The 21,530-nt window shown below is 31.1% G+C and overlaps 2 protein-coding genes across 2 annotated transcripts; one reads left to right on the forward strand and one right to left on the reverse strand.

Annotated features, from left to right (window-relative positions):
• Positions 1-2,073: 2,073 nt before the first annotated feature.
• On the forward strand, positions 2,074-3,889 carry LOC105368916 (Phosphatidylinositol glycan anchor biosynthesis class X). Its single transcript, XM_011508099.1, has 4 exons — positions 2,074-2,283; positions 2,551-2,680; positions 2,790-3,086; positions 3,343-3,889. Exons 1-4 carry the CDS (start codon positions 2,147-2,149, stop codon positions 3,508-3,510), a joined length of 732 nt encoding a protein of 243 aa, XP_011506401.1. The 5' UTR covers positions 2,074-2,146; the 3' UTR covers positions 3,511-3,889.
• Positions 3,890-3,950: 61 nt separating this feature from the next.
• LOC105368917 (putative inorganic phosphate cotransporter) lies at positions 3,951-19,953 on the reverse strand. The gene is made up of 7 exons (XM_011508100.1): positions 19,651-19,953; positions 13,920-14,041; positions 12,274-12,574; positions 9,589-9,827; positions 8,606-8,755; positions 5,004-5,381; positions 3,951-4,377 (listed from the first exon to the last, which is right to left on the reverse strand). Exons 1-7 carry the CDS (start codon positions 19,715-19,717, stop codon positions 4,165-4,167), a joined length of 1,470 nt encoding a protein of 489 aa, XP_011506402.1. The 5' UTR covers positions 19,718-19,953; the 3' UTR covers positions 3,951-4,164.
• Positions 19,954-21,530: the final 1,577 nt, after the last annotated feature.

Consider the following 21,530-nt stretch of genomic DNA (forward strand, 5'->3'; position numbering starts at 1 on the left):
GATAGTTAGAAAAAATTATATATAGGTTTATGGTAGTGATATAAATATAAGATATTTATTAATTATGCAATTATTTGAGCAATTTACGGAATAGTGATACCAGAATCTTTTTGAACTTTTAAGAATGCAAACTACGAATTCGGATACAGAAGTAACTATATTATAACGAGGTAACCGAATATTCAAATTGATGAAAAAACAAGTTCTAAAATATTTGCTCAGCTCATCATGTTTAATGTACAAAAGAACAATTTGGGCCGTTATTGTGACAAAAAATTTAGAAAAAATTTCTTCCCAAAAAAAAAAAAAAAAAATAGCAGCGAAACCATTTGTTTTATCTTAAGTTGTTAGCATTTAAAAAACAAAACAAAAAAAAAACGTAAAAAAAAATTTAAAAAAAAAACAAACAAACAAATAGTACGCGACCATCGAGGTGCAAACTTAAGAAATAAATAGAGAAAAGTATCCGATTTATTACGTAAGTAGATATCTTGATGAACCCAAACGAAATTAAAAATAGAATGCCTGTGGCCATAGTCTGGACCGTAGATTATTTGAGAAGCTATTTACAAATGTTAAAATTGAATATAATAATAGATACCCATAATTTACCATTAAAAATAATTTTAAGAATCTAGTGATTTATATCACTTTTAATATATCATATTTAACTTGTATATTGCAAAAGGTCATTGAATTTAAATATCAATATACTTTTATGTGTGACAAATATATTAATGACCAATATATTAATGATTTTATTCCTTCTTATGACGTTCAAAATTTACAATTAAATAATAATTTTTCGAGTAATCTTGTTGAATAAAAAGTAGGTCCTAATGTGGCTGTTTAAAAATTTTAAATAAAAAATTATTTATTCTGAAAATGGAAGAACGATGACATTTGTAAATATTCCTATTTGCTTAAACCTCAGTCACTATATTATATAAAAATGAAATAATAATTCTTCTGTCGATTCACAACTTTACATTACGAATGAATAGTAATTCTATTCAACTTCATTAAAAACTCGAATTATTCAAATTAAAATGAAATATTTTACAATATTTACAGACTGTCTTGGAAGAATATTATTATAATTATATGAGCAAGATTTACATACAATTTTGGCATTATTATATTCTTTAAAAAAACAAACAAACAAACAAACAAACTAACTAACTAACAAACAAATTTTACACATGTAAAAAACTTAATTTTCAATAAATGTAATTAATTAAATGTAAGTTCCCTGACTTTTTTCTTAATTGAAATACAATTTTACTTCATTTTCTATCTGTCGATATGTATTATAATAAAAGTTCCAACGGTATATTAACTATTGGTTTATTTAAGCTCCTAATTAAGCTTGAATAATTTCGAATCTGATCTCTTTGCCCTCTAACTTTTTGAAAACATGCAATCGTTTAGTAGAAAACACATTATTTCTCTCCTAAATAATATCTTATTAATAGCATCTCTACAATGACTATTGCTGTAAATACAAAAATATGTTTAACATACGAGCAGATTTGAATGAAAAATGAAGTATACTTGCGTTTATGGTAGATTTACGGTAGTCCAAAAGTGACTTAAACACTTAAAATTTTATGCCCTCAAATATATAAATCCCTTGACTAAAGAAACTCAAATTTGTCTTTACATTAATACTGAAATCGTCTGCATTTACTGCAATTAATCTTATCAAATGAATATTACAATTTTCTATAGAGATCACAAATTATTTTTTATATTAATATTTGTACTCATTAGTAATCATTATATACTTTAAAGACTAATTGGCCAAACATTTACACAAAAGAATAGTTCTCATCCTAGCCGATACAAGTGTAAACTAAAAGTACTTTTCATGTATTTTATATAATAAAAAAATTAATTGAAATTAAAAATATGAAATTAAATAGATTTTATTATTAATATGAACGTTCTAATGTACATGTGTAAGTGTAATATTTTACAAAGTCTTGTATTTTTTACTCAGAAGGCAAGTAAATTACGTCGCTATATTACTCGTATATATTATATACGGGAATCGATATTCTTGTATTTGTTGATTGCAAAGTGTTGAGTAGTAAACAAAAATGAGACTTGGAATATAAATTCAAATTAATTTAATCGTTTAATTATGAGTATCAATAAAATTAATTCGCGCGTATTTATGAAAATTATATTTTACTTATGCTTTTCCTTCAATCTTATACCAATGATAATTGCTATAAGGGCTAGTGTTAAGTCTGAAATCAAAGGTGATGGATTTCATAGGTTAGATTCTTACTAATTTATCAATTTCAATTTCAGACTATATGATATAATATCATTTATTAAATATAGATTATATAAATACATTAATTAAATGTAAAAGCTTTATTTTAATGACATATGTACGCATAAACATATTAGTATATTGATATTTTATAGAAAGTATCGGGTTGCTTATGTTTGAAAATGTTTATTAAATAATAATTCAATAATCTGTGATATTATTATAATTTATAGAAAATAAATATTAATGATTTGTAATCTTTATAGGCTATTAAATTATCATGTGAATACAGGAAATTTTCAAAACAAAAGCTGCCATGTAGCTGTATATTTACAATTACCATTATCGCTTTATGTAAATGTTGATGAACTGGCAGATCGCAGACGACTTTACAAAGTATATTTATATCTATAATACTTTGTTCTCTTGCGACTATATGACATACAGTTTAAACAAAAGAATTTGGTAAGTCAATCAATTTTAATGATAATGATTTATTTTACAGAGTTCATCTTGTTCCGATGGAGAGGTAGATGTTGAAGTTTTTGCTGAAAATGCAAGAAATCAAAATATTACCATATGCTCTCGGCTAACTAGCTCAAAGAAAACATTAATAATTCCTGTTCATCAGCGTTATCATTTAGCTAGCCGGAGCGGTGAATTTATTAATATAACGCTTCCTCAACCAAAATTACTAATAGGGTGTCCAGATAGATTGAAAGAACATAGAGTTTCGACGACTGTGATCTGCTGGCCATGTAGCGAATATGTAAAAAAATGGAGAGACATTTATTATAGATGGGTAAATAATATTTATTTCATTAAAGAATTGAAGAAGAAAAATCTTCTGCAAAATATTTGATAATTTAATTTATAATTATAGATGCTAAATTTAATAATGTGTGATTAAATTATTATTGATGCTTGTTTGTCGTTTATTTTGTGGTTGGAAAATTCTAATGTATTACTTGACAAATTGTGCACTGTAATTCACAAGTTTGATTTAATGTTTATGACTACTGAATTTATATGGTATTTAAAAATAAACAATTTTTTAGGAAGGTGATAATAATTTTATTTGGCAAATACCGGTGGGTAATACATCGCAGAAATTTCAAGTGACTTGTATTACTCTATTCGTGACTAGTTTATGCGCTGCATATGTTCTATGGATAATTTATAAATCGTATAAAATATCAAAGGACAAACAATCGAAGGATGACTAATTAAAACACAAATTTTGTAACAAATTTGTTAACAGATGGTTTGCATTTATATTATATACATGAAATTCTTAAGTTAGCGAACTTTGTACATAGAATAATTTATAGATGTGATACGTCAAATCGACTACAATAAATAATATATTATGCTTAATTAATTAATAATAAAGGTGTAAATAGTTTTAAATAAAAACTGTACATAGTTTCTTAATGCTGTGTAAGTTAACTTAGTTTTACCATTCTCGATAACCTTCCATGTACAAAAACGAATTTCAGTACGCTTTGAAAAGTGAAACACTAAGCGATAGGAAATTGCTCTTTTAATCTTTCAAATAGTAGATAATAGTAGATATAAAGTAACTATATAAATTATATAATTTATAAAATCCTTATATTGAAGCATTCAATAAAAGATAATAGATTATTTATTAAGTTGGGTCTTAAAATTTTTAAGACATTAAGAAGATTATCTGTAATTTATAAAGTTCTTGTATCACATGAATTCTAAAATTGTCTCTTGAACACTGACATTACTTCATTCGTAGTAATCTATGAACAGCGCATAGATTGACGATTTGAAGACAGATGGAATAATGATATGAATGATTACACGATGATGTGTAATTATTGTTGTATGGTACTAATTATTACGCTCACTCATCGCTCTATTTTTTCATCACTGTTTATAGTTTTATTTAACACGGATATTGCTGATACTTCGGGCAAATTATACAATTTGCCATTCGTTTTACTCGTTGGATTGTTCCAGTTTTGAACTTTAACAGAACCGAAAAGTAGAAAAGCAAGAGCTCCAATTATATACATGCCTGATGTTAAAAGGAAGATAGTCCTCCATTGCGATACGTTTGTCTGTAAAAATATTTTCAAATCATATTTCTTTTTGGAGAAGTACACTTTTAATTAATTAACATTAATTAAATGAAAAATTATTTTTATGTTTTCTATTGCCACTTATTGTTTCTAACGTTCTTTTATAATGAATCAAAGAGCAAGAGAAATTTAAGCAATTGTTTTTATTTTACTTTAATGTGATTTATTGCTTCGATTAACGTTTAAGTAATACGTTACGTTACGATTAATGTAATACATAATAATTAATCATGATATTTTTCAACGAATTATAAATTAAAATATTCAAAGGATATTATTGATACTAAAGGATAATATGACTACAATTTAACGAAAAATTCTGGCAATGTAACTTAATAAGAAACACAATTACTATAATGATTTTTTCAAAGTCTTTTACACAAGTATAAATAAAACATATTTTTTTACATTGTTTGCACATACGCATCGGAATACACGATCGAACAAAGTAATTATATACTTTAATCATTATGTTGCTCTGTCGTATACGTGCGACTTATCAAAGGCTAACCTGACGCGATCCCGATCCCCCTCTGATCTCCACAACCAACGAAATATTAGTTATCGATGGTGAATAATATTAGACAAGTAAAACACGATCTTACCGGATCCTTAACGATAAATCCTTGGACGAGAGGTGCAAAAATACTGCAGACGTTTGCGGCTGCGTTGGTGAAGCCCATGAGAGGGCCCGCGAAATTCGGACTGAGATCCATGTGATTAGCGTGATGGCCACAATAAACGGCGATATTACCGGACACAGCTATCACGAGAATACTTACGGCTAGAAGCTGCTGTTGATTATTAACGAAGCCGAGGCCGATGAGAGCGAGCGCCGGGAGGATCTCGCCGACGGTATTACATATCATCCTGGAGGTCCTCATACTCACCTTGTTACTGTGAATTGCCCAATCCGAGCCGAAGCTCATAGGGAAGCTTAAGAGCCAGGCGGAAAGGTATGGGAGCGATGACATTAATCCATTCTGTGCCAATATCCAGAACAATTAGTGTGTTAGTAGAGTATTAGCTGCCATAAGAATTTAAAATGCTTTAGAAATTAGTTCACTAGGAAAAGTTGTGAACAAGGTCGTTTCATTTTACTTCGTTTGCCGACTTAGTCAAGGCACGCGGGCTAGCAATGACAAGTAGGATATAATTCATTGGGCAATGCATTCTTATTCAATCCCATAAATATCGTGGGGTAATGATTTTTTCATATTACTAATTTGAAAATTTAAAAGAGCGATAAGGAAAATCCAATATATTCAAAAGTAAATTAAATTTAAGAATTGTGATGGGCAGGTGTGGGTAATGATTTTTTCATATTACTAATTTGAAAATTTAAAAGAGTGAATCACCCATGAGAATAAAAATTCGAGAATACGTATGTATTATTGCTTTGCAGACTATAAGTTCAAGCAACGACTTTTAACGATTATATTATATTTCAAAGATTCTATACGACATCTGTTCAATCATTCACATCACATTTTGCAAATTGAGCCTTCACCAGCAGTGAGACAAAGTGGTCCTTGGAATTCGAATAGAATTATTTATATCACACAAGACTCTTGAATCGATGGTTATTTTGATTTTTCAATCATTTCGGTGTAAACATTACATACTTATTAAGTAAAAAATATTTCAATACAAAATTCAAGAACAATACAACTGCAATTTAAAAAAGAAAATTAATCTTTTTTTGTTAAGTATTTCAATATAATAATATACATTATTATTACTATTCAACATTCAATAAGACTTTTATAGCCAATTTAATGTTGCATTCGATATTTATTTGATAAATCTAAGCGTGCCAGTTTTTTATATATTTGTATGAAAAGGGATTCATAAATTGTTCATACCTAAACTATTTTTTTATTATTAGATTAAAAGTAGTTATTGTGCAAACATATAATTGCTTTTATATAATTTTATACATTTTCATTAAAAATAACGTGCAACATTATCGAATTTTTAATTAAATTTACAAGATATTAATCATTGAAATCTCGGCTGATATTCGTTTTATAGTATTGAAACTATTATCAGTGGTTATATGAACCACGAATTCTTTAAATTCTTTGCTTTTACGCGATTACGCGTACTTGGGAAGAACATACCACATATTATATAAATTATTTTAGGAATGTAATATACTGTAACTCTTCTCACTACAGCACAACCTATTTATCAACAAATTACATTCAACATTATACGTGCACTAATGTGGACTGTGATGTTATTTCCGAATTATCGATAACGACCTTAAACAAACCACGTACGAATGTTATAAACGAAAAAAGTTTAATATTGTAAAGTAATTTGTTCGATTCCTTAAAAAAAAAAAAAAAAATCTTTAGGGTACTTAGAAACAATTTCAATATGAATTAAATTACTTGGTAATTATTTATATAACAAATTATACTAGATATCGGGAAGAACTAATAATAATAAATTTCGAATGAAATTCACTATGCGTCATTCTTTTACAATGATTAAATTTCTTTATGTATTATATGTAAATATAATCATTCGCACTCACGCTCACACTCGCATTTACACATTATATCTCTGCGTTATAAAAAAATGCGTAAGACGTAAACTATTCAATTTTTTTCATAACTGTTATTACTAAAAATGCAATATTATTAAAGTAAATAATGAATGAGTGTGTGTGTAAAAAAAAAAAAAAAAAAAAAATTCCAAACGGATGCCTAATTTTATATATTTAATTATTGATATTAATAATCAATTTCAAATCTTAACTAATCGAAACGATATTACAAGTATTAAATACTGAGTCGATGTAATGCTATTGCTAAATTAGTTAATAATTTCTAGAATTTTCATTGCACTCTCTCATTTCGATATCAAAATTTTGATCTTGAGATATTCTTATCTTGGTTCATAGAACAAATTTTATTAATGAATTTAATTGCAAATTATCTGCATGAGCAAGTCGACATTTTAACATTTAAAAAAGAATCTTTATTTAACTATACATTGAAGAGACAAAAAAGTACTGGAAATAATCTTACTATTTATTAACAATAGCAAATTTATTTTAATTACATTACCGTATTAAAATAACAGACCAAATACTTTTGCTCGTACGTAATTTACTATTTATTTGAAAAGCTATCTTTATCAAATAATTCTAAACGCGGATTTAAAATAAACGCGATGCTCGACCCATTATTTTACAATATCGAATATCATTTTTTTTTTTTTTTTTTTTTTTTTTTTTTATATTTATATACAGCATTAGGAAAGTTCACACAGTATACGAAATAAATGTAAAGACTATTTATAAATAAAAATAGTATTATTTGTGCAAATATTATATGTTTATATTGTCAATACATGTTAAAATTATTAATAAAAAAAACTCCTTCTTAATTAAGTTGAACACTCGTTGATTTTGATTGCGCGAAGCTATTACTTGATGATTTATTTCATTAATTCGGCTTTAATTTAGCGAATTGTAAATTGATAAGCCAAGATTGAAAATCAGCATCCAATATTACGGGTAAGTGAGCATTTATAAATAAAAATTTGTAGTAACCGATGGAGGTTAATAAATGATGAATCTTTCAATTAAATTCGACTTATTGCAATAATAATTGTCAAATTTTTTTATTAAAAAATTTCAGTCAAAAACCCATGTTTTCTTTAAAGCTGTTAATGTTTCGTAAGCAATGTAAATCGTGGATAAAAATAAAGATACCAAGTTAACGTTTATATTGATAATTTCGTTAAACATTCGTGCTCTCGTTTAATCAAGCATATTTTGAGAAGCTACAAACGAAGAAGAACGTAGACATGTTATTGATGTTTTATAGCAAGAGGAGAAACGGACTGTTCTTCGAGAAGAAATTCTTGGAAATTGTAAACTCAGCGATAGCAAAGAGAGGGATGAAAAAGCCATAATATCAACGAATTTCATTCTTAAGTTAAATCAATAGTGATGTATATACATTTGTATCGTCTTATTCACGAATTGGACATTTTCTATAGACAACTGTTATAAAAATAAGAATAATAGCCACTGGATAGATTTAATAATTAACTACGCACGTTAAGAATAAAGTGAGTATTTGAAAAAAAAAAAAAAAAAAAAAAACTATTAATTATGAGACATATGTAATATCTTATAAATTTTATCAGTTAGTAAGTATTTGAGATATTTAGCCTTTACACTTACACGTTGTATATCATAATTTAAAACTTTGTGCATGTAGGAAGGTATTTTTGAGAGTAGCATCCAGAAACCCCAAGCTTGTGTGCATTGAGCAATTAAAAGAGCCCAAACTGGTACTGATGTCAATATGGATTTCCATGGCGTTGAAATCGTCTACAAAACAATAATGGATATCATGGATAAGTAATTCCATATATTATCGATGAGTATGGATTTATAATACCATATATTTAATGTATAAGAGATGAAAAGAAAGAAAAAAGAAAAAAAAAAAAATAATGAAAATAATCTCTTTTCATGTTCAACTTATGTTAATCTCACACCGTAGTTGTAATTGCTAAATATTTCGTTTTATTCCTACAAACTTATTCCATTGAGCATAATCATTTCGTCGTCATTTGTAATGAGAAAATATACTAGCATTCGCATTGGTTACATTAAACCAATTTTTATATCTTTACTTTATGTAATTTAATACGTATCATAATAAAGATTAATTTTTATTACACATACAAATGCGTAATTACTCGCATGCTTTTCTCATGATACATGAATAAATTTATAGCTTATTCGAAGTCATACTTCATTTATCGCATGTGAATTTGTTTGCTTGGGAGGAAAAATGACAAACGACATATTGCCCGTTCCATGAGTAATCAAAGACTCGCTGAAAATAAGAATAAGCAATTTGGCTTTCACGTTTGATTAAATTAATACCTTATAATGTTAACTCGCGCGAGGAGACAAACTACTGAAATTTCAAATTTTAAGAATCGACAACCAGGAGCACCTCTGGGCCAGCTTATATTAATGATCTTAACCATGCTATGACCACCTGCTGCTTGTCCGAGTATCTCCAATCGACTTTATGAACGCTCGACAATTATTGCCGTTAATAAATCGAGTTTTGTTGAATGAGGAGGAATGATTGAGTTGGCAGTTGGAAGACGAGGGCAGAGGTAAGGAATTTGGAGGGGGACAGTTACCTCGGTAGTCTCGACGATGCCGAGGCTGCTCTCGATGAATATCTTTTCATCGGAGGCGATGCCCGGATGCTCGGCAGGCGACTCTTTGCCGAGGAAGTACCAAGCGATCGACCAAACTAGGGAGACGACGCCCCAGAAGTAGAAGCAGCTCGGCCAGCCAATAGCAGATCCGGCGAGAATACCCGAACTTTGCAGGGCAATGACGTTACCGATCCAGCCTCCCGAGTAGACGAAGGACGCTGTGGACGTGAACAATTTTTCCTTGCCGCCAAAAGAACTTGACTTTTTTTTATCTCCGGTTGCATGACTATTCATGCTTAGGAGGCAACGCTCGCATCTTTACTGAACCTTATCTGCTCTTCTTTCTCAGGGAAATGCAACGGTTTAATGAAAAAAAAACGATAATCATCTTTTTATTTACATTGCCTTTAATTGTTTTGTATAAAATTTTAATTTACGGCTACTAATGTCGGCCTAGGTAACTAGCTCTATCGCAGCTTATATTCGCACGAGTGGAAGGAAGTTGTATGAGATATTGCATTAGGGTGCTTAGCGTTTTAACGAAACCACCAATTATCAAACCCTTAATTTAAGCTTTTGATCCAAGTGCCCAGCAATATTTATAAATCGTGTATGAAATATAACGTACATTAAAAATTGATAAGTCAATTAGTGATATTTGCATTGAATGAATAAGCAAGTAGATATAGTTAAGTGTCAGTTAACGACTGGAATACAAAATTCTATTATACACATTAATCATGCGTCGCTGGCCAAATATATTTCATATTTTATAAAATCAAAAATAAAAGTCTCGAAAGCTAATCAATTATATCCATGTAGCGAGAGTACTGATGCAATATTACAAAAGCTCATGTATTTGTGAAATATCGTATTATTACATAATCGTTGTTTTTTATGTCAATTATATATATATATATGGACAATTGTATTAAACTTATACAATTAACGTATACAGTTGTCAATGTCATGAAATTTTTCATTTAATTACTCGGCTTTGATAATCATTATATTTCAATATTTATCATTAAAATAATATTCGATAGCTATTACGTTCTTCGAATTTCGATATTTAATGGAAATATCTTTAATTATATTTAATTTAATTGTTACAACATTAACAGCAACAACATTTCTTTCCTATTAATTGCAAATAATAAATTGAATATTACATTATATCTCAATGTATCTTAAACTCAAAGTTTATATTCATCATTAGAGACTATTGAATTACTAAAATTTTTGTCTCTTAAATTAATTGGAAAACTAGTTGAGTTCCAAGTTTGTAAATTACAAATTCATTCTTTCTAATTATAAGTAAGGATCAATCAAGTTTTTTTTTTTTAGATTTTTCTAATCACAGATTAAAGCACAGATTAGAAGAAAAAATATATTTTTACATTAACTGTGCTTAAGTTTCCAAAGAATTTCAATATATATTAAAGCAATAAAAAAACATACTAATAAATTTATATTAAATTTAATTCAAACTCATTTGTGAAAAATGTTTTTGGAAATTAATAATCACATTTGAGATTAGTATTTTATCATATTTTTTTTTTTTTTTTTTTTTTTTTTTTTTTTTTTTTTTTTTTTTTTTTATTCACTTATCTTTTATTTTATCGCTAAGCTTTATCGATGTAAATTCTTGTAATAATAATGCTATAATATTATTTAGAGTCAAACACTTTGTGTAAGTCATAACTCTTCCAATGTATTGTAAAATTCAATTTCATAAGTATAGTAATAAGCATTGCCAATTAAAGGAACAAATAATATATGATTAATGGCAATTTTAACGTTAACATTTACGAAAACTTGAAGTTTCACGGGCAAAATCATGAAAAATAACCAGCTTGTTATTCCTATTGTATTTTTGACATTTTCTTTAACAAAGAGCCGTTCTTTACAAACGTATTCATTAATAATATCAATAATACATTATATGTCATTAAATGTTAAGTCATGGGCGTTTAAAAAATTTTGATCATCTTATTTAAATTTGTTAGCTGCATTATGCATTGGCAAGGCTCCTCGTGAGTATGAAAAGTAGACTTTTATCTGAATTTTATGAATAAGAAATTAAAATTTAAGTCAGTTAAGGAAACGTAAATCTGAACAATGCCTTGCCAAAGTATGCAATAGAACTGCGCAAAAAACTGTGGCTAATGTTTATGTGTGCGTTGAGAGGAATAATTGTTTAAATTTAACGTATTGAGATGATTTATCTGACAAATGAAACGCTGACTTGTGATTTGCAATCCTCATTTAAAAACCTCAAAAACTTTTCAAGCAAGAAATAAGACATTTGCATTGAAAAGCTTTTATTCTCGGCAACATCCTACATGCAATCTACATTATATTCAACATTGGAATTCAGTGGCACCATATCACATAACATTAGATCATCAAAATGAAAAAATTAATATAACGTAAAGTCGAATTAGCGATGAAGAAAGAAAGAAAGAAACAGCGCAACGGCAAGTGCTTCTGTCTGTCTACGCTCCCGGTGATCATAATGTTCGGAATTTTGATCGAACGCCGCGTCTCATCCGGTTGCAGGCGGAAGTCGGTTGGATCGCGGCCCACGAAATTGCCACTTCCCAACATCGAATAACGTATGACGCGACTATTAAAGTAACCAGATAAGTAAAGTATATTCACTGAATCTGCCTCTCTCCAGGTGTGGCACCCACTTGGCCAGCAGCGTATGAAGGACGGGCGGCACGACACCCTGGCAGAGTCCGCAGAAGACGCGGCAGGTACAGACGAGGACGTAATCGCCGTACGCCGCGGCGAGAGGAATGAGGAGGGTGGCCAGGGCGCAGAGGCCGACGGAGATGCCGAGGAGTCGTTGGGCGCCCCAGCGCTGGGTCATCATGCCACCTGGCACCTGCGTCACCACGTAGCCCCAGAAGAACGAGCTTAGCACCAAATTCTGCGTTTGCTCGTTCCAGTCGAAGCGCTGCGTACATGAATTGTTAATAGTATTGGGGGGAATCGATAGGAGCAAAGCTGCTTCCAGTCTCGCGGCTGATCGCCTCTCTTTCTCCAACGCGTCATTCGTTTATTCATATGCTGCTTGACGTGCTTGCGACGTACAATAATCACCGCAAGCTACGATCTTAGTTTGAGAATTAATCGCGATTGAAATCGAAGATATGAGCCCCGAGACTGGAAATACAACTGTGTGCCTTAATTTGTGTGGATAATTTGTATTTCTGAAATTGTGAAGCACACGACGAGGAGCGAAGTGAGCAATAGTAGTTTACCGTACTGTCAAAAATACTTGCTTGAAACAAATGGAAATTTTTTCTTATTTTTATTATTATTACTTTGTTTTTTTTCTTTCTTATTGTTTTTCTTTTTGTTTTTCTTTTTTTTTTTTGTTTTTTTTTTTTTGTTTTTTGTTTTTTGTTTTTGTTTTTGTTTTACCTTCCATCGATTAATTTAACAAATTTACAAAAGTTCTTTACATCCATTATTTCAAAATTAAATTCCAATAACGAGATACAATGAGATATGAGATATGAGATTTTCTTCGGACAAAAGAATTTTTCCTTATTTTTCTTTTTATTATATCTTACTCTAAACAATTAACTTTTATAATCACGTCTCAGTGTACAGTCCCGAAAAAAAAACAAAAAAAAAACAAGATTTTTATCACCGGATTAAAGAATAACCGATATAAAACACAACAGATTATAAGATGTTCGTTTATCCGCGAATGCAAAGCTTTCGTGCGTAATCAAATTGAAATAGTTGTAAATTACAGCACAGATATTTTTTTAAGAGGAGATAGTCTACGGCTACCGTCTTTTGGCAAGATAAACGAACTGACATTTTAATCGATAGGTTTTCCCCAAGGCCAACGTTTATTTTCGCTAAAACTCAAAACTCCAATATAACCGTATAATGTTATGTTCGATGTTATGGCCTAATCAGCATTATTTATAGTTAATTGACATTATGAGTATCGTTTAACACGGAACCTCTCGATGCTTCCTCCCCTCGCTCCCCTCTCCTAAGTCAGCCGCCTTAAGTCAACATCTAACGTTTACCAGTCGATTGGACCTTATCGATGCAAGCATTTTCCAAAATATTTTCGACACATTTTCCGCGCGTTTATATTCGCGCCTACGCCATACACTCGCGCTCGTTCTTTAAACTGTCGATACTTGATAAAAATAGCTGATCAAGAGAGCCGAGGAAAGGATTAAAATGAAAAAAATAGTCAAGAGAATTCGCCGCTTTGATATGAACAGAAACGAGCTCGGCAATCCCCGATGATGCGTTGGTGTGCATTTTACCAGAGATTTATTGGAGTCCACCATGGCGACCACCGCCACGGACATGCACACCCTCATGGCGTAGCAGCAAAGGAAGCCGCCGGTCATCAGGATCGCCTGGACGTGTCGCGCCCCAAAGGTAGCTGCAAGCAGACACGTTGCATCGTTACTTCCTGCCTCTTGTCAGTCCTAGACGGACACTAGTATTCTCACCGCGAACACATACACACGCACACACGCACTCTCTCTCTTTCTCTCTCTCTCTCTCTCTCTCTCTCTCTCTCTCTCTCTCTCTCTCTCCTTTGTTCACCGGTGTGGGGAGATCTCTTTCTCTTGCTCTCCTTTGTTAACCGGTATGGGGTGAGGTAGGGAGGGACGTTACGACAATGCATTGCGAAATGGAGGGGCGCGCGCGGACGTTCCATTTTACCCAGTTTTTTTTCTGCGAAATCAGCTACTCTTATGCACCGGGGAACGCACGCACGTCTTCCTGGAATTTACGTATTTGTCCGTCCCCCGTTGTTTTCTTACTCGGAAATCGTTTGCGATTGCGATTGAACGATCCACTTTCGTGACTTTTTTTTTTTTTTTTTTTTTTTTTTTTTTTTTTTTTTCTTTTATATATGCGCCTCGCGATACAGAGGATATTCTATTTTAACGACCTGCAATTCGTTCCGTTCCTTAATTGTTCAATGCGTCGATACGATACGGCAACAACGGCGCCGTGAAATTTTCCATTTTATTTTTCTTTTCTCTTGCATTGTTCTATAAAGCTACGACATTCTATAAAGAACGTCATATTATTGTAAGGATCGTTGAGATACGCTAGACAGGTGAATTTTTGCGTGCTTCGTGTTCTCTTAGATTGATTTGAAAAAAAAAAAAAAAAAAAAACAATTTGCAAAGTGCGTTAACTCTCCGGTACTCGAGAACTTGGGAGAATAATCGTTACACTAATGAAATGTCATTACGCGCGTTAGATAAAAGCGTATTATTTGATAATTGACCATTTGATTTGACTCGCACGCTCTATACATAATCGATTCGCCTTCTTCGCGCATTTTGATCATGTGCGTTGAGCGAACGCCATTGATTGGTGACCTCGTAAAGCGTGGAATACATTTTCGACGAATGAAACGTACGCATGCCCAATGGGTCAAGCTCATGAATAACGCAAGCCATGCACGCACGCACGCGTGTATTACATTCGAGGTGAAGTGCGCGATCGGCGCGTGGAATGCCGTGGGTGAGAAGCTACCGATATTATTTCAATAATTAAATTGTACCAAACAGAGTATTTACGTTCGGTAATGTTTCTTTCGGCCCATGACATACAAAGCGTAAATACGACGACCAGACATCTATTGCGGGTATGTCCGTGTGGGGTGGCCTGTAGGATCCACCGACAGACTCTCTTATTAACGCCAATTGCACCGTTTCTTTCTCCGTTTTAATTGATCTCATGATTCATCATTTTATGATGATTAACGTTCTTAGCTTACAATCTTCTCATAAAAGATTTTGAAATTACTTAGTTGCTAATTTTTGAGTGCTTGAATTTATGCAGTGCACTTGAATTTACACGCACGAGCTGTGCTGGTTATTTTTTTTTTTTTTTTTTTTTTTTTTTTTTTTTTTATCATCTTTTGTTGCTATCTATAGAATTTATGTTGTCTAAAACAAAAGCAAAAAATAAAGAAAAAAAAAATAAAGAAAAGAGATAAAAAAAAAAAGAAAATTAAACCTATAAGATTAGAAATTTGTTTTTGTTATTTCATAATTCGGGAAATGACTGACTACAGGATAAGCTTGTATGTAAGGTCAAGAGTTTGTAAATTAAATATAAATAATTGTTTTAACGATATAATTAGGCCACTAATGAAAAAATAGACTCAATACATTAGAAAACGCCAATATTATTCATATAATAACATTAAGATTTACAACTTAGTTTCTTTTCTAGGTATTTTATTAAATAGCTTATTAGTCATGCAAATATACTTTTACATTGTATAAATCATCATTTAATAATATATTATATCATTTAAATAAATTGATTATGTGAATTTATAATAATTATTCTCTGTTTCATATAAAACATTAATTTAATCATTTTTCAATAGACTGTTGGATAATAATAACTATTTATATATGTCCAGATTTTAGATAATTTTTTTTTTTTTTTTTTTTTTTTTTTTTTATTTTTTATATAAAGAGTATCATATAAAGAAATTCAATCGATTGTTGCCTAATAATCTAATTAATCTAAATATATATATAATGTGTAAGCTTTCTCAATTGTATTTAATCTTTATAATATTAATACTTAAAAGTTTAATATTTATACATAAAACTTTCTTCTATCAAAGGCAAACTGTTTATTTCTGGATAAATTGGCATTTCAAATTTTTATTTAGTTTTATAGAAAATATTACGCTCCGAATGTACTATGAAATGTGAATGGTGTTCGCCTCTGTAACAGACACGTTTAATTTGTATTTTAAAATTATGCCACTAAAAATAAAAATATGTTTTACATTTAATAACATTTAAAGTTAATACGACAAAATTTATAATATTGTTATTATTACATAAAGAATTTATTCCATTATTCAAATAATTGTAAATATAAAAAAATTTTTGTTAATATCAATATCACTTTGTAATGTTAATTTATGTATTATCTTATCTATAATATAAGCATACATTATAATTAATATAATAGTTATGTGATTATGTGCGCTTAAGCTTTTGAAACACTTTTTTCTTTCTTTGATTTTTCTTTGTTTTTTATTTTCTGACAAGTATTTAGGGCGAGTATGTAAATTTTTACCAATTTACAGAGTTTTTCTTTTCAAAGCAATTCGAAAATAATATAAACACGATCTAAAAAGATAATAAACTGTTTACGTAAAGCAGCAGATAATAATAGGTGTTCTTAATAATAAGTATGTCGACATTATCTTATTAAATTATAGTTAGATTCCTTAATTTTAAAATTAGATTTTAAATGTCATTGTCTGACGATCGCATGAGTCGATGATTATCATCTAATTCGTCAATTGCTTATTCGATATTTACTTAGTCACGTTTAAACTTTTATCACAGTTTTCATTATAATTTATTTAAGTTATAAAATATACGATCGTTAATTAATCTTTCGTTACAGCAGCTGTGCATATATTATGGCATGTGTATGAAACAATTAGTGACGACGTGCATTTTATGACCCCTCGTAATAAGATCAGCGGATTTCATGTTTATTTATTAGAGAAATATTCGATTCCCTATGCATTTAGCAAATCAGCAATTACGGATTTATCCATACGAAGGAATTATTAATGTATTATGTCTTTTAAATTCTCAATTCAAATGCAACAGATCGAATAAGGACCTGAAAGTTTTTAATTGAAATTAGAGTAAATTATTTCTTTTAATATTTAATTACGTAGAATAATTTTATTTTATTATCATATCAGATATTTTGTACTATCGTATGATTATGAAAGCCATCCTACCAATATCAATTAAATAATATTGCTTTTACGTATTATAAAAATATACATAAAATTGAGTCGCATTGCACCTTGTAGCAGTTTATTCAAATTTATTCAAATGCATCTTTATTAATCATTAAATAGCGATGTATTGGTGAAACAATTGTATAAGAATTTTTACACGGAGCAAAGGCGCATTTATTAGACATTCAGAGCATCAAGCTTTCACTGGTTATTTATAATTTAATAAAAATTCAATTCCACCGGAGAACAAATTCTACAAGTTTTCAATCAAGCGCAAACATCACTACTCACCTCTTTATCAACTAGAAAAACAAATTCTCCTCCTCCCCTCGCCCATCCCATTGTCATCCTCAGCCCCGTCCCATCCCTCGCTCAATTATCTAAAATCTTCGCCAATTCCCTAACGCAAATTTTTTTGGCTTTTCTTAAAAGTTGCTCGAAAGGATGATTCTATCGTTGAAAGCGCTAGTATCGGATTAACGGATTAGCATTTCGGTCATTGCTCGGTAACTTCAACTTTCGTTCGCTCGACCCAATTCGTAAGAATATTCATTTCGCGTATCGACGAATGAAAAAAGTTGCTTTTCCATTTCCAGCTGCCGACTTACGGACTTCGTGCGTTTCCCGAGGTTCTTACATTGTCGACCTTGCATCGGAGCACCGCAGGAAATATAGTCGCGCTCCTTCTCGCGAGCTGTGCGTCGTCATACGCGGCGTATGATAGCGCATTTTATATAGCAGCTGTGGCCCTGGCTGATCGCGATGCAACTCGGGCCCGTGCGATGGAGAAAACAAAAACACGCTCTCCTTATCGTGAACATGTACATGGAGCGCGCCGAGCCTCTTTCTGGTTCATTCACTGCTTTCCACATGTATCTCGCCAAGTCTTGGAAAGCGAGGATTTTTTCCACTATCATTTTTACTTAATAAAATGTTTGCGCTGATGGACTCGTTCGCCTCCCTTAATCCGATCCCGGGAATCGTCTCGCCTTATGCTTGCGCACGTTAATTTAAGTAAGTCATATTAACGACTGGCAAATCTCTTGGTGATACGAGTGGTATTTTTGTAATGCCAAGCAAAGCAAGACATAATTCAGTTGAAATCACGTTCGACTTTCGTCCGGTAAAAAAATTGTTGAGAATTCTCCAGAAATGCTTCGGCATTTCTCGCGGTTGAATTTTTTCTCAAAACGTTGGCTAATCGAAAAATTTAGTGAGATATTATTTTATATTTAGGTTAAAAAAATTACATTTTTATACCGAATTGTTACACAAAAGAAAATATCGTAGATATTTCATTCGATTTCTTCTGTTTATGATTTTTTTTTTTTTTTTTTTTTTTTTTTTTTTTTTTTTTAAATTTTTGTTACTTTACTTTGCACAACATCAAACGGTTGGAATTTGGAATATGAAATGTATGTGATGTAATTTAACAAATTCTTTCTGTCATTTTTGTCATTGTATTATGTTTGTCGTTTTCATCATATTTAATTGCTACAACAGCAATAACAATAGCAATATTAATAATGGTAGAGATAGTAGTCAATCTAGTGATAGTAGTAGTAGTAGTGGCAGTAGTAGTAATAGTAGTAGTAGTAGTAGCAGTAGTAGTAATAGTAGTAGTAGTAGCAGCAGTAGTAGTAGTAGTAGTAGCAGCAGTAGTAGTAGTAGTAGTAGCAGCAGTAGTAGTAGTAGTAGTAGCAGCAGTAGTAGTAGTAGTAGTAGCAGCAGTAGTAGTAGTAGTAGTAGCAGCAGTAGTAGTAGTAGTAGTAGCAGCAGTAGTAGTAGTAGTAGTAGCAGCAGTAGTAGTAGTAGTAGTAGCAGCAGTAGTAGTAGTAGTAGTAGCAGCAGTAGTAGTAGTAGTAGTAGCAGCAGTAGTAGTAGTAGTAGTAGTAGTAGTAGTGGTAGTAATAATAATAATAATAATAGCATTATTATTAGTGGTATTAGTAGTAGTAGTAGTAGTAGTAGTGTTGGTGATGGTGACGATAATAGTAATAATATTTCGATATAACGAATTTATAAATCGAAAATGAAATCGTATTATCAAACGAAGTACAAAGTAAGTAACCTATAAATCATTAAAGACGCAGAGACATTATAATGTTCTTAACAAAACACGTTCTCAAAAACATGTAGTTCTTTTAACCTCACCAACGCGGACGTAAATTCCACACACGCCAAACAGCAATAAACTATACATCATTATTATGAGGAAACCAAATGCTTACTTCTGGGCTTCTCCGGCGATGCCATCATATTCGCCGCTATGGAGACTCTTCGGACAATCTGCGACATGTTTACTCGTCTTCGCAATCCTAATTCTGAGAGGAAATCAATGGAAGGCCGGGAGCCGATCGAGAATAAAGGAGCTCGGCCGATGCTACGCGTCGTTTGACGGAACGATTATATTATCGAGCTTGCCGATTGCTGCGAGAGTGTTTACACGTCGATGTACAAAGTTAGAGCTGCCGAGGAAATGAGTTCGACTCACGGATCACCTGGAGCCAGCGTTGTTTTTATGTGCGCGCGACTCAGCGATCGCAGCTCAACTCCCCCCCCCCCCCCCCCCCCCCCCCCCCCACCCCTTCCCCACCCCCCCCCCCCCCCCCCCCCCCCCCCCCCCCCCCCATGTCAACCGCGAGTCGCGCGGGTGCGTGAATCCAATGACGATTACCGCCGATTTACGATGACGAATATCGTCCGCGTGCATGTATACCGAGATTCCAGGTTGCCTCGGTCAACCCTCGATATTATCATTTTGACGGGCGCTAAGTACGCGAAAAAAGACTCTCTGCCCTCACTGCTCAAAGCCGCAGATATATTCGGAATCTGTGTAGGAGCGGTAGCTTTGAAGCTTTAGTGAAAATTCCCTTGCACCTCTTATTAATTGATGAAGCTTGAGATATTTCATCGACTATTATGCGCCATTACATAATCATGGATAATGGTAGCGCGGGGCCAGCTTCCTTTCCAAATTCACACGACCTTCAAACACACAAAGTCTCAAATATTCCAAGCATAATTTTAACTCGCTCTTTCTCTCTCTCTCTCTCTCTCTCTCTCTCTCTCTCGATCATATTTTCACATAACGACTCATAAATGTACAATTCTTATATTACCTAGAACTCATTATATTACTGATAGATAATTTTATGTATTGCCTTTATATATATATATATATATATATATATATATATATATATACATTGCTGGCTAAAAATTTGCTTTTTCCGTAGAAACAAGCTTTATATGAAATCGTTTCTAATTGTAGAAAAAATTACTAGTGCACATTTTAGTCACCGGCATAAATGAACGGAGAAAATAAAAAATATATTTTTGAATACACATTTTACTTTCAATATCTTATTATATCTCTATTATATATCTAATATATTAAATCTCCGATAGAATAGTAAATAAATTATCAATACTCTCGTTTTGAAATTATCTCTTTTATCAAACACTACTTAATTCGTCGGATATTCAATAATATTCGATAAAATCCTATAGGACTAATTTTTTCACAATTTATATTCAGATCAATTTGATAATTCAACTCGAGTTAATTTAAATTTCTATTATTTCTGTAGTAAAGCCATTCTGCCCTATGTTAAGATAATTTTTTTAATATGAGTATATTTATAATAAAATAAAATCCATTATTAATCTTGAATGTATGAAATAGTATTTGCAACTATAATATTGAATAAATGCTCGTTTACAAAAATAAACAAATCATTGTATAAGGATTAAATAACGATTAAAATCATATATAACTGTATATTATATATATATTGCAATAAAATTGCACGATCATTCATTTAATAAAAGTAAAATTTATATTTCAAGAAACATTATTGCATTATTGTGCATAAATGTATTAAATTAATTAATTGCATTAATTGAAAAATTTTTCTAAAATAGCATTTTAATAATAAAAGGCAAACAATGTAAGGACATTGCTATTATGAAAATCCATTAATTTTTATTATATTTATATTCATTACATTTATAGTGTTGGTTTTCATTAGATATTAGACGTGATATTTTCTTATAAATTTATTTATAATCCTTAACCAATTTTAGTCGTTCAAGTAGAGATTTATTT

The sequence above is a fragment of the Ceratosolen solmsi genome, unplaced genomic scaffold, assembly GCF_000503995.2.
Source record: "Ceratosolen solmsi marchali unplaced genomic scaffold, CerSol_1.0 scaffold1, whole genome shotgun sequence".
NCBI lineage: Eukaryota > Metazoa > Arthropoda > Insecta > Hymenoptera > Agaonidae > Ceratosolen > Ceratosolen solmsi.

Excerpts from the sequence above, each read along its gene's own strand:
- LOC105368916 (XM_011508099.1), top strand. The coding sequence starts at position 2,147 with ATGAGTATCAATAAAATTAATTCGCGCGTATTTATGAAAATTATATTT. Across the intron at positions 2,681-2,789 it reads ATCGCAGACGACTTTACAAA|AGTTCATCTTGTTCCGATGG; the intron begins GTATATTTATAT and ends TTTATTTTACAG. Across the intron at positions 3,087-3,342 it reads GAGACATTTATTATAGATGG|GAAGGTGATAATAATTTTAT; the intron begins GTAAATAATATT and ends ACAATTTTTTAG.
- LOC105368917 (XM_011508100.1), bottom strand. The coding sequence starts at position 19,717 with ATGTCGCAGATTGTCCGAAGAGTCTCCATAGCGGCGAATATGATGGCA. Across the intron at positions 12,575-13,919 it reads TGGACTCCAATAAATCTCTG|CGCTTCGACTGGAACGAGCA; the intron begins GTAAAATGCACA and ends TCATGTACGCAG. Across the intron at positions 8,756-9,588 it reads GCATCGTCGAGACTACCGAG|ACGATTTCAACGCCATGGAA; the intron begins GTAACTGTCCCC and ends ATTGTTTTGTAG.